The 13,409-nt window shown below is 42.3% G+C and overlaps 1 protein-coding gene across 3 annotated transcripts in view; it reads left to right on the top strand.

Annotated features, from left to right (window-relative positions):
• The window catches only part of pus7l (pseudouridine synthase 7 like), a 62,441-nt gene that overhangs the window by 31,597 nt on the left and 17,435 nt on the right, over window positions 1–13,409 (top strand). For 2 of the 3 annotated variants that reach the window (XM_059977845.1, XM_059977844.1), the window contains exons 6-10: window positions 3,817–3,915; window positions 6,740–6,821; window positions 9,221–9,501; window positions 10,406–10,462; window positions 12,237–12,637. In XM_059977845.1, coding sequence (XP_059833828.1) covers window positions 3,817–3,915; window positions 6,740–6,821; window positions 9,221–9,501; window positions 10,406–10,462; window positions 12,237–12,581 — 864 coding nt within the window. In that variant the 3' untranslated portion in view covers window positions 12,582–12,637. The remainder of the gene's footprint in view (window positions 1–3,816; window positions 3,916–6,739; window positions 6,822–9,220; window positions 9,502–10,405; window positions 10,463–12,236; window positions 12,638–13,409) is intronic. The other variant, XM_059977846.1, reaches the window with a different exon arrangement.

Raw genomic sequence — 13,409 nt, 5'->3', positions numbered from 1 at the left:
CAATCTTCCCACTAGATTTAGCTACCTTATATAACTTTCTTTTTAGTCGTATACTTTGCTTTATTTATTTACTTAGCCACGGATAACTATTTTTTCTTTTACACCCTTTTTTCTTCAGTGGAATATATTCTTCTTGATAGTTGTAAAATAACTCCTTAAATATACACCACTGATCAAGTACCGATCTACCCTTTAATCTATTTTCCCAATCCATCTTAAGCAATTCCGCTCTCATACCATCATAGTCTCCTTTATTTAAGCTCAGTCCGCTTGTTTGAGATCCAACCATCTCATCCTCTAATTGAATATGGAATTCGACCATTTTATGGTCACTCATTCCAAGGGGATCCTTCACTAGGACATTTTTTATTAGTCCTGACTCATTACACAGGACCAGATCTAAGACTGCTTGCCCCCTTGTCGGCTCAGTAACGTATTGTTCAAGGAACCCATCCTGAATAAACTCTTCTTCAAGGCTGCCGTGTCCGACTTGATTAGTCCAGTCAATATGAAAGTTAAAATCCCCCATAATTATAGCTGTTCCCTTATTACAAGCCCCAACTATTTCCTGATTTATGCTCCGACCAACTGAGTTGCAGCTGTTTGGAGGCCTATAGACTACTCCCACCACGGCTTTTTTCCCTTTACTATTTCTTATTTCTACCCAAATTGTTTCATTATCCTGATCCTTTGAGCCTGTATCATTTCGCTTTATTGCAGCGATTTCTTGCTTTATTAACATAGCCACCCCACCTCCTTTTCCTTCTTGCCTGTCTCTCCTAATTCCTTGTCTTATTTACCCTTCCCAAAAGCATTGTCTGCCTAGATGAAACTCATTTGACAACCTCATGTCCATCCAATCAGTCCACCAACATCTTCCTCTAATCTAGGACAATGCCACCAATTAATTACCATCAGCAAGTGTTTTAGTTATTTAAATCCGCATTATGTTAGACCACAAAAACAAGGATCTCTGCACTGAGCTGTGTAAAAGCCACAAGTACAGCAGCTCTGTCACAAGAATTCTTAACAAGGATCAAGTTTATTGTACAAAAAATACAGTGAAATCCATCATTTGTGTTAACAATACAGCTGAGGGTGTGCTGGGGGCCACACATTCTGGCACCAGATTACCCTTTGATTTCTGCCACTGAATGAGTCTTCCTGTCAACTCTTCTCCTTTCCTTTGAGTCCGAAGGGTTTTCTCGCTGACAAAATCCTACAAGGTAGATTAATCCACAAGCATCTTGCCAAGATCTATGGGTACATTTTATTGTCAAAGTATGCATGTGTAACTCTGACATTCGTCTTCTCCAGATAGCCATGAACTACAGAAAAGCCATGGGGGGGGGGGGGGGTTGCTGAAAGAAAAGACATCAAACCCACCCCTGCACAAAAAGGAAAAACAAAACTTCCAAACAAACCTTCACCCCTTCCTCGCACAAAAAGCCCCAGAAATCACCCATCCGAACCCCAAATCACCAATGACAACAAGAAAAACACAGAAAACTGAAGGAGCGCAATATTAACTACAGTATATCAATAATCACATAAATCTCAGAATTTTGAGACATCCGCCTGCCAGAATGGCCACTCAAGCTCAGTCCTTTTGTGAAGAACAATAGTTGCGACGTCGACCTGCAGCCTTCCAACTGTCACACTGCCGACCCATGACCTTACGAACACCGTTGACCCATGGGCTTCCGAACACTGTTGACCCATGGCCTTCTGAACGCTGTTGACCCATGGCCTTCCGAACGCTGTTGACCCATGGCCTTCTGAACTCTGTTGACCCATGACCTTCCAAACACTGTTGACCCATGATCTTCTGAACTCCGCTGACCCATGGCCTTCCGAACGCTGTTGGCCCATGGCCTTCTGAACGCTGTTGACCCATGGCCTTCTGAACACCGTTGACCCATGGCCTTCCAAACACCGTTGACCCATGGCCTTCTGAATGCTATTGACCCATGGCCTTCCGAACTCTGTTGACCCATGGCCTTCCGAACGCCGTTGACCCATGGCCTTCTGAACTCTGTTGACCCATGGCCTTCCGAACTCTGTTGACCCATGGCCTTCCGAACGCCGTTGACCCATGGCCTTCTGAACTCTGTTGACCCATGGCCTTCCGAACTCTGTTGACCCATGGCCTTCCGAACGCCGTTGACCCATGGCCTTCTGAACGCTGTTGACCCATGGCCTTCCGAACGCTGTTGGCCCATGGCCTTCCGAACGCTGTTGACCCATGGCTTTCCGAACGCTGTTGGCCCATGGCCTTCCGAACTCTGTTGGCCCATGGCCTTCCGAACACCGTTGACCCATGGCCTTCTGAGCTGTGTTGACCCATGATCTTCTGAACTCCGCTGACCCATGGCCTTCTGAACTCCACTGACCCATGGCCTCAGTGGAGAACAACCACTGACCTCCGCATTCACCTTGATGCTTCAATCTTCCTTGACATTTTGAAATGGTGTTGATCGTGGCCCCGCACCCAGTCTCTGGTCTTCTGCACGAGGCACCCAGTGCTCGCGGTCCTCTCCAGGGACAGCAGAGTGCCAGATCACCTGATCGAACTCCAAACTGCATGTCACAGGCTCCAACAGTCTCCAAAACAGAATTAAGGCAAAAAGAACAAGCAGGACGCATAGAAAAAGTGAAATAATTAAAGAGGTTGTGTATCTGGAAGATGTCTCCTGAGGAATTGTTGTTTACTGGCGCCATCCTCATTGACATTTCTTGTTAGCTCATCAATAAAGTTGTTAGTCAGACCCTGACCTCCCTTTAACAAACGTATGCTGACTACCCTTGATGGGCCAGGATCTTAATCCTCATTTACACGATCCTTCAGCATTCCTTTTCAACAAACTTACACTGTCAATGTCAGATTAATTGGCCTGTTCTTAACAATAGATTATTTGGCCTATCTATTTTTCCTAGCAGAATCAGAATTGGGTTTAATATCACCGGCACATGGCATGAAATTTGTTAACTTAGTGGCAGCAGTACAATGAGATAGATGATCATATGGAAAAAATATAAATCAATTACAGTAAGTGTATGTATATGTGTGTGTGTGTATGTATATATTATATATAATGTGTGTCTGTATGTATATATGTATGTATATGAAATTAGTTAAATTAAAAGTAGTGCAAAAACAGAAATAATAGAAGTGAGGAAGAGTCCATTTAGGAATCGGATGGTAGGGTAGAAGAAGCTGTTCCTGATTCGCTGAGTTTGTACCTTCGGGCTTTGGCAGTAGGACCACATTGGCAGCGTTTCGGTCCTCTGGCATAATGCCTGTGGTCAGGCAGCATACGAGCAATTTTAATACAGAGCTTGTGCTGTTCATCTCTTGACTGGCCTGAATTGGCTGCGATGCTCTGTTTGGGTCTGGAGTTTTAGCAATGCTTGAAGGTGCCCATCCCTTTATTATCTCCATGAGATGGGCTGGAAAGGATAGCCTGGAGTCAATAGATGATGAGGTACTGTTCCACCAAACCTTACAAAGTGCCCTATTTACACTGGATATAGCATTGTTTATTATCCTTTAACATGGACATGGGCAATCTATATTTTTAAAAAAGTTAATTTAATAAAAGTTCATTTAGTTCCTCTATTCTAGTGGAGATACAGATCTTAAATGCTTGGTTCTTGGTTACAGCTGTTCAGTGATAAGAATGACATGTTCGTTTATCTTAATGACAAATTATTACATGGATAATTTTTATTCGCCTCATTCCTATTAATAATCTCTCATTAGTACTGACGGTAATGTATTCCTGTTAAATGGGGAGTAAATTCTTTCTGCTGCAGGAGAAAGGATTTGTGAACTACTACGGGCCTCAGAGGTTTGGCCTGGGACAGAACGTTCAAACAGATCAGATCGGTTTAGCTCTCCTCAAGCAGAACTTGGTAAGACCTTGTACAACGTGAGTGCTTTAAGACTTTCCGGAGTACAGGCATGCTGAAGTAATCTTTCAGAGGACTGAGGCTTAAGAACATCGGGCTGTTATCAATACCATTTCATAGCAGCAAAAGTTGGCCTAAAACTGGGGCTAAATATTGAGAGCTCAGCAGGTCAGGCAGCATCTATAGAAATAAATAAACGGTTGATACCTTGGGTTAAGACCCTTCGTCAGGACCTGAAGCAGGGTCTCAGCCCCGAAATGTCGACTGTTTTTTCATTACCATAGATGCTGCTTGACCTGCTGAGTATAGATCGGTTTGGAGCATTTGAGTATTTAAGCTATATACTTTTTCGCCTGGGCGGTGCTTCTTGCAGTGTCGCTTGGCTTTGAATAATCTTGTTATTTTATATGGAGATTGAAATTGAGTGAAGGAGCTTTGAGACAAACAGTAATGCTCAGAATCACAAACCTAGGATTTCTTTACTAGAGATGCAACCATTTATTTCATGAATACTTGATTCTTCCACCACTTAATGTTGAAGCAAATGTTACCAAATTATAAATGTTCATGTTTCCTTACTATGCAGAAGGCTGTTTGGCCCTTTGAGTCTATGTTGTCTCCCTGACTAATCCCATTTATCAAATTGAATTCCTTTTAAGCCTTTCTCTCACACATGACTATTAGTACCCCTTGATTCTCCCACCTGCCACCCGTATAGGGCTTAATTTTACTTAAGCCTGTAAACCTAATGTCTAGGTGTCTGGGTTGTGGAAGGAAACTAGAGCACCCAGAGGAGATCCACATGGTCACAAGGAGAATGCGCAAACTTCACACGATTGAGAACCACACCTAGATCTCTGGAGTTGTGAGACAGCTACACTGACTGTGGTGCCCAATCTTGTAGTTGGCGTAGAAGTTAAAGAAAGTTTCCATTTATTCAATGTTTTTTTCAGTTCCTGAGATGTTGATTCATTCTAATGACAGAGGCAAATATGGAAGGCAGTGATCATAGTGGTGGCATCCGTCGGTCTCGGAGTTTTCCAGGGCGTAGGCCTGGGCAGGGTTGTATGGGAGACCGGCAGTTGCAAGCCGCAGGCCTTCCCCTCTCCACGCCACCGATGTCCAAGGGAAGGGCACTAGGACCCATGCAGCTTGGCACCGGTGACGTCGCAGAGCAATGTGTTGTTAAGTGCCTTGCTCAAGGACACAAACACACTGCCTCAGCTGAGGCTCGAACCAGTGACCTTCAGGTTACTAGTCTGACACCTTGCCCACTAGGGCATGTGCCAACACAGTGATCATAAGAGGCACTGGAAATAGGAGTGAGAGATTTTTCCCAGGAATGTTGGTTAAGTTTTAAATTTCTAATCACCAGGGTACTGGTGAGGCTGCACCTGGAGTACTGTGTGCGGTTCTGGTCTCCATACTTGAGAAAGGATATACTGGCTTTGGAGGCAGTGCAGAGGAGGTTTACCAGTTTGATTCCAGAGATGAAGGGGTTAGCTTATGAGGAGAGATTGAGTCACCTGGGACTGTACTCTCTGGAATTCAGAAGAATAAGAGGGGATCTGACAGAAACACAAAATTTTGAAAGGGATAGATAAGATAGAAGTAGGAAAGTTGTTTCCTTTGGCAAGTGAGACTAGAACTAGGGGACATTGCCTAAAGATTCCGGGGAGAAGATTTAGGACGGAGATGAGGAGAAACTATTCTTCCCAGAGAGTGGTGAATCTGTGGAATTCTCTGCCCAGGGAAGATCTTTTTAAGATCTAAAAGATAGTTAGTATCTAAATATATTTAAGATACAGTTAGATAGATTTTACATAGTAGGGGAATTAAGGGTTATGGTGAAAAGACAGGTAGATGGAGCTGAGTTTACGAATAGATCAGCCATGACCTTATTGAATGGCGGGGCAGGCTTGATGGGCCAGATGGCCAACTCCGGCTCCTATTTCTTAATTCTTATGAATACTAGGAAGGACAACAAATGTTCTCCTTGTATGAGGACTGAATTTTAAAAAAATTCTATCTAAAATGATTATGTGGACGACCTGTTGTTTTAATAGTTCAGCCTTTGAAGTTTATTTTATTGACTTTTAAGGCAACAGGTAGACTTGTTTAATTCCCATTGTTTTGTATGGAGCAGAGTTTAATTCTGGTTATGTTATAACAGTTTTCTGCGCAGTGGATAACTGATCATTGGAAAATGCATCTGGGTTGAAACTGCAATCAGGTTTCTTGTACAAGTGTCCTTTAACAAGACCACTATACACAGTTTTGGAAAACACTTGGTTTAGTTGAGTTACTATAATGTTACCTCGCATGCAAAATATTGTTGTTCACCTCAACATTACTTCTATTTAAAAAAAATACTTCCGGCCATATTGGGCATCATCCTTTTTAAGCTTAAAAGCCAAACATTTAAAGTGGTAACTCACCTAAGGTCTGCTGCCTTAACTACACCAAATTCTGTTCATCAGTCAGCTCTGTGTTTGCTGATTGGATTCCCTTTTAAAATTCCTTGTTTTGTCTTTAAATTCCTCCTGGGTTGCTGTCTCTGGGTTTCTCAGTATTATTGCTGCACAGATCCTTTCAGCTCTTGAGATCCCTCAGCTTGGAATTCCCTCCATGCCTCTCCAGTACTCTCCAATTCCTTAGTCATACTTTCATTTTAGTTATTTCCAAGTGTTTAGTTACCCATCCTGATGTCTTTCTTTTTGATTAATGTCATCTTACATTTCTGAGAAGCACCCGAGATGATTTGAAATGCTATTGCTGCAGTAATTGTTTATTGAATTGTTTTCTGGTCCTTTACATCTGCACCTAGGTGAAAGCTCTGCATTTATTCTTTACACCAGAAGAAGGAAATGACCCTGTTAATAAGGCCAAAAGGCATTTTATTCATACTGGTAAGTGTCAATAGCCACAATCCAAAGGATTCATTTTAATTTTAGATTTTGCTTGCTTCTTATTAAGCAAACAAAATGTGTTTGGTCTTCTTGCATGCTGTACTGATCTCATTTATCAAAAGGGGCAATTTCAGTAGTCCCAGCATTATTTCCAGTTTGTTTTGTGAAAGTTGGTATTGAACTTGATTTGATATCGCTCAAAAACCTGTTTTTTTTGGCCTTAAATCTATGCTTTCTGGTTTATGCTTTAAATATAGTGGATTACTGTTGAAGTGGATGAACATGGATTCTTCTGGTGTCTCAGCTATTCAGTATAATTCAAACCTCACCAACTAATGGCTTACTCTCACTGTTCAATGGCTTTCTTGCTGCCTCTCACCTGGAATCACCAATCTCAGCCTCATGTCCTGAGTGGATGCAATGGGTTGAGTTCGCTGGACCTTGGCTTCTTGGAATCCCTATTGAAATCAATGTGGTCTCAGCGCTTGCGCCAGGAATTTGAGAAAGGGTTGTGTCCTCCCCGCCATTACCTCTGCTGACAGATTCACTGCAAGTTTCCCCGAGATTGGGCTGTTCTATGCCACCTCTTTGGTGTTGCAAGAGACGGAACCCTTTTTATTCTGCAAACTCAGATAAAGATCTGGTTGTGAAGTTCACCAGTAAAAGCACTGTCCGTCATCTCTGCAATACCACACTGAAGCTGATGCTAAATAGTTTCAGTGTGGAGTTGCCTGTTGATGTGTTGCACGTTCTCACATTTATCAGCAGCCCAGCAGATGCGATCTTTGCGGCCAACTCTTAAAGGGACAAACAACACATTCCATCTTCTGAGGGGATGAGCAAGACAGTGATGAGAGGGGGTGTGAGGAACTGGGCAGGTCGGTGTTGCACCTGCTGAAGTCGCATTCTTTGTGTGGGGTCCCTGGGATTAACCCTACTGTAAGTGCTCCTGATTGGAGGTTGTGAGGCACGAAGGCTTTGAGCGCAATTGACGAAAGCCTTCACTTTGAGAGCCCCTGCCTTGCAAATGCCCTTGCTGACTCTGATTGCCCCTGTAATGAGGAAGGAAAAGTAGATGGCGTCTCTCTTTGTCTGTGGAGTTGGGATTTGGAGCAGTGAGTAGCAAACTTTGGGATACGAGAGAGATCAGTGGCTGCCTGGAAGGGTCTTAGGACTGGCTAGAAGTGGCCCAGTGTGCAAAGCAGACAAGGCACACGTGACATACTTGATGAAATAGGAGGCGACTGACCTCATTCAGGACAAGGAATGCCGTATGAATGAAGGTCCTTTACATAGCACAGCACCAGAGAAGCTGCAGGATTTTGTGGGTATGAACTATTCCTTTTACTAGTGAGGTTGAGAATTTCACTGCACAGATTCTGCTCGTGCACCCACTTAAGTATTCAAATTGGCCTACACTGAATTAGGCTGTTTCTCAAGAACACCACACAAATCTTCTCAGAGTTTTAAGAACAATTAGCTGTATGTTTCTACTTTGGTTCCAGATTTCAAAATGTTTTATTTTACCAATTTTTAAAGCAGTTAATGATTTCATTCCAGAAGCACCATCCATGGAAATAGCTTTTTGCCCAGTTCTAAATATATTGATGTGAATTTTCACTTAAGATGTCAAAATGCCTCCTGCAGCTGAAGCTATTTTACCTAAAATGCTCATCACTTTGGAACCAAAATAAAGTTAGGCAATCTTTCCTCCCCCCTCTACCACCTCCACCCATGACACAGTAACTCAGTGAACTTACTCCACACAAATGATCTATGTGTAGCCAAATTGTATTTATAATTTTACCAGTGTTCCTTGATTTATGAACATTTGAATAAGGTATTTTCATTGTTGCCTCATTGTCTTTTTCAAATACATGCCTTGGGTGTACAAAACGTTCAGATTAAGCCAACACAACACACACAAAACGCTGGACGATTTCCAGCAGCTGCAGAATTTCTCCTGTTTAAGATTAAACCAAGGCCCTGTTTGTCCTCCTGGGGAAATGTGGTTCCTTGGCCTTGTTTTGGGAAACAGCAGGGAAGTTCTCCACACTGTCCTCACCCAAATTAATCACTTCAATGATGTCATTAAATAGACTACCTGTGGGTCAGATCATAATGGTTAGGGGAAGATTGATGCCATATGCCGTGTTTTAAGGACTATTAATCTTCATTGTCTATATAGTGCTTTGGGATGTCCAAACAAAAAGGCTTTTATTCATTGCTGACTGTTAATTTGAAGCAAAATCTAATTCTGCAGAAATGGGCATTTAGCAGTGTGAGCTCTACAAGAATGGGAGGAATTTCCTGCATAAAAGTTTAACTACCACTAGAGTCTCCTCCCTCCCTTCAGGCGCTGCAGAGTCAATGAATCTGTAGTGTTTTCTTTTCTTCAGAGGATGCCAAAGCAACTCTTGGCCTGATGCCTGAGTACAAAACAAGAGAGCGACTGGTGCTGCGTGCATTGAATCGCTATGGCAATGGTCACGAAGGCTGTACGCGGGCTTGGCTAAGTTTGCCACACAACATGCGCATTTTGTACGTCCACTCGTATTGCAGTAAGATCTGGAACAAAGCTGCATCCTTCCGCTTGAAAACCTATCGCATGAACGTTGTGGAGGGGGACCTGGTCACCTGTGATAGACTGGAGCAAGATGACTCATCTCAAAATAGCCTTGTAAGTTCAATTAACGATTTTAAAAAATAGTGTTGTGTTCGATTTTGAATTTTTCATGTAAATTGTTGTGCTGCCTCGTGACCATAAGATTATAAGACCATTATGGATGTACTGCAGAAGAAATCAAGAATCCTTTGTGAACGGCCAAGCATCCACTTCTTTCCACTGTTGAATGAGCAAAAGGATATTTAGCTTTTTATGAACAATATATATTGCTATTCACCAGACACAATTCCCTTTCAATTTGCACTGTGAATACACTCCCTTTACAAGGTTATTTCCTGGTGTGAATCCATTAAAGGCTGCAATTCTCACAGTGGCAAAAGGAAGGTTCTTTTTACCGCTCTGCCAAGAATTTGAAGAAATAATAATTCTTGTTTTTCTTTATTTCTCATTTATTTTAAACAGAATTACAGTTTGTAGATGATTCCTTCTGTAGTAAAATTGGTCATTTTAGTCTAAGCTGTTGCTTTCTGCAATAGTGGCTCATTCTGACATCTATTCTGGTTGGAATGAAAAACATGACTGAAACTTTGGTTTCATATCTATTGACATCTGTGATACCTCATAATATTGGGCCTCTGTTCAGCTGAGTTTAGAAGAAAGAGAGATGATCTTACTGAAATATGCAAAATTTTTACAGAGCTTGCCAGTACAAATGCAGAGATGATGTCTTCCTTGGCAAAGATATCAGAACCATGAATAATTTTTTTATTGGGTTTGATTTAAATTTTCTCAGCCCCAATGTTGCCAGGTAATGTTCAATCAATATTATCTCCTCCAGTAAGAGGGAAAATTAGGTTTTACTAAGTTGATTTTTTGAAGAAAAAGTGTCCATTGTTACTGTAAATTTTCAACAGACATCTTTGGAAAAGTAATCTACATTTGAATTATTTCCCACCAGCAGGTGCATGTGGTGACAGCCAAAGATGTGGAATCAAGCACGTACTCCATTGACCAGGTAGGTCATTTATCTTAAGCCTATGCCTCCATCACTGAAGGGCATTTTGGAGAACATTACACATGTATTCCTGTGGTCTTCACAGTCTTATGTGGAAGTAATAATGGATCATTATTGAAAGAAGGTGGTTAATTGGTGTTTGGAAAATGGAGAAGTAAATAAGATGCCTTATTTTGGATGTTCAGAATTGTAATGGCTGAGTCAAGGTAGTATTCTTCTGAAATTCTAAAACTATTTTTGGTATAACTTGATTCAGTCCCCCATTTAAATTGGACAGTTGTAAGTGGTGTGCTCGAGCTAATTTCCGCATCTGTGCGCCTAATTTAGTTCAGGTATTCAGACCATTTCTGCACCTTCGGGCAGACCAGAAAATGCTGCAGGTTTACTCAAAGAAATTACTGGCAATGTAATGTCAACAATTATTCTTAGCTAAGATAACTGATGGTGTGTCAGCTGATCAGGCAGATCGGGGAACCTCATTCAGTGAGAGATATTCGGATAGGCAGACACTGCCTATGGAATCATTCGCAGCTTCGTGCTACTTAAACAGGTTGAGTGTGCCCAGAATATAGTCAGCAGACAGAATCAGAATCAGGTTTATTGTCAGGCATGTGCTGTGAAATCTGTTAACTTAGCAGCCCTAGTTCAATCCAATACCTAATATAGAAGAAAAAATAAATAAGAAAATCAATTACAGTGTATATATATTGGAGATTAAAAATAGTGCAAAAACATATATGTTGAAAAAATAAGATAATGTTCACGGGTTCAGTGCCATTTAGGAATCGGATGGCAGAGGGGAAGAAGCTGTTTCTGAATCGCTGAGTGTGTGCCTTCGGGCTTCTGCACCTCCTACCTGATGGCAACGGTGAGAAAAGAGCATGCCCTGGGTGCTGGGGGTCCTTAATAATGGACGCTGGCTTTCTGAGATACTGCTCCCTGAAGATGTCCTGGCTACTTTGTAGGCTAGTACCCAAGATGGAGTCAACTAAATTTATGACCCTCTGCAGCTTCTTTCAGTCCTGTGTGGTAGTGCCCCCCCCCCCCCACCATACCAGACAGTGATGCAGCCTGTCAGAATGCTCTCCATGGTACATCTATAAAAGTTTTTGAGTGTATTTGCTGACATACCAAATCTCTTCAAACTCCCAATGAAGTATAGTTGCTGTCTTGCCTTCTTTATAACTACATCAATGTGTTGGGACCAGGTTAGGTCTTCGGAGATCTTGACACCCAGGAACTTGAAACTGCTTACTCTCTCCACTTCTGATCCCTCTATGAGGATTGGTGTCTGTTCCTTCGTCTTACCCTTCCTGAGGTCCACAATCAGCTCTTTTGTCTTACTGATGCTGAGTGCCAGGTTGTTGCTGCGGCACCATTCCACCAGTTGGCATATCTCACTCCTGTACGCCCTCTCGTCACCACCTGAGATTCTACCAACAATGGTTGTATCATCAGCATATTTGTACATGGTATTTGAGCTATGCCTAGCCACACAGTCAAGTGTATATAGAGAGTAGGGCAGTGGGCTAAGCACACATTCCTGAGGTGCACCAGTGTTGATCGTCAGCGAGGAGGAGATGTTATCACCAATCCGCACAGATTGTGGTCTTCCGGTTAGGAAGTCGAGGATCCAACTGCAGAGGGAGGTACAGAGGCCCAGGTTCTATAACTTCTCAATCAGGATTGTGGGAATGATGCTGTTAAATGCTGAGCGAATTAAGAGGTTGTCTTTCAGTGGAAATTATCTGGTGTTTATTTTTTTTAACTGAAGGTTGTTCTCCCCATGCCTGGCTACAGCGTCCAGTATCCCTGCAACAAACTATCTTCATGGTACCAAGAAGCTTTGGCGCGAGATGGGCTGGAGACGAGCAGATTTCGAATTCCCGCGCTGCAACTGAACATTCCAGGATGTTATCGGTCACTCCTGGCACGGCCTCATGAACTTGTGTATCAGTGGTTGGAAAGTGAAGAGGCGCTCTGTGCAATGGAAGACTTTGCTATTGGCGAATCCAAGCTGCTGCCAAAAACAGGCAAAGCTCTTTCTTTGTCATTCAGCCTGAATTCATCAAGTTATGCAACAGTGTGTCTTCGGGAAATAATGAAATGCGGTGTGTAATTCAATGTACAGTATGCTCTTTGACAGATTCACTGCTGCAGTTGTCAGCGAGCCAGGTAACACCTTTGGGATACAAAGTATTTACTTTGAGAGACAGGGTCCATGGGTTTATATTTATGGACTGTTTTGGAATAAGAAAATTCCAACAAGTCAGAGTTTTAAGTTGTGAATATTAACTTGGCTCAGCAGAATGAGTGTGACAATGCTGCAGATTCTCACATCCTGAAAGGTAGGAGGAATCAGGTGGAGGAGTGTTCAAAACACGTTTTAGAACTCAGCATAACTTGTCCGGCAGACAACATGTTAAGCAGGTCTGCCCTCTCACCTAGAAATACTGCAGCCCAAGGGAAACCAAGCAACACAAAAGGAATGGAACCATAATCACAGGGGAACTGCCTCAGAGGATTCAAACAATGCTGAGGGAGGTTTGGAGTACGTGCCCTTTAATTATTCTGTAATCACTTGAATCTTTACCTTTTTGCAGTCTTGCACTCTAGCCTCCGTTGGCCTTGGCCAACAAACTGATGGCTCAGGTAATCAGTGAATTTACCTTTTTTTTAATATTAAAATAGGAAAGGGCAATATGCTCAACTTGATAAACTTAACTATGATTTTCTGTAAGAGATATGCACTCTGTCTTTGACTATTGAGGGTGCATTGCATGTCCAAATCATGATACAACCTGCTGCAGAGAATATAGAACATACTGTAACACATTACAGCAGAGTTGAGGCCCTTCAGCCCACGATGTTGTACAGACTTTTTAACCCACCCTGAGATCAATCTGATCCCTCCCTGCAAGATAGCCCTTCATTTTTCTCTCATCCA

The sequence above is a fragment of the Hypanus sabinus genome, chromosome 8 (assembly GCF_030144855.1).
Source record: "Hypanus sabinus isolate sHypSab1 chromosome 8, sHypSab1.hap1, whole genome shotgun sequence".
Lineage (NCBI taxonomy): Eukaryota > Metazoa > Chordata > Chondrichthyes > Myliobatiformes > Dasyatidae > Hypanus > Hypanus sabinus.
This window is presented reverse-complemented; position numbering and strand designations above follow the sequence as displayed.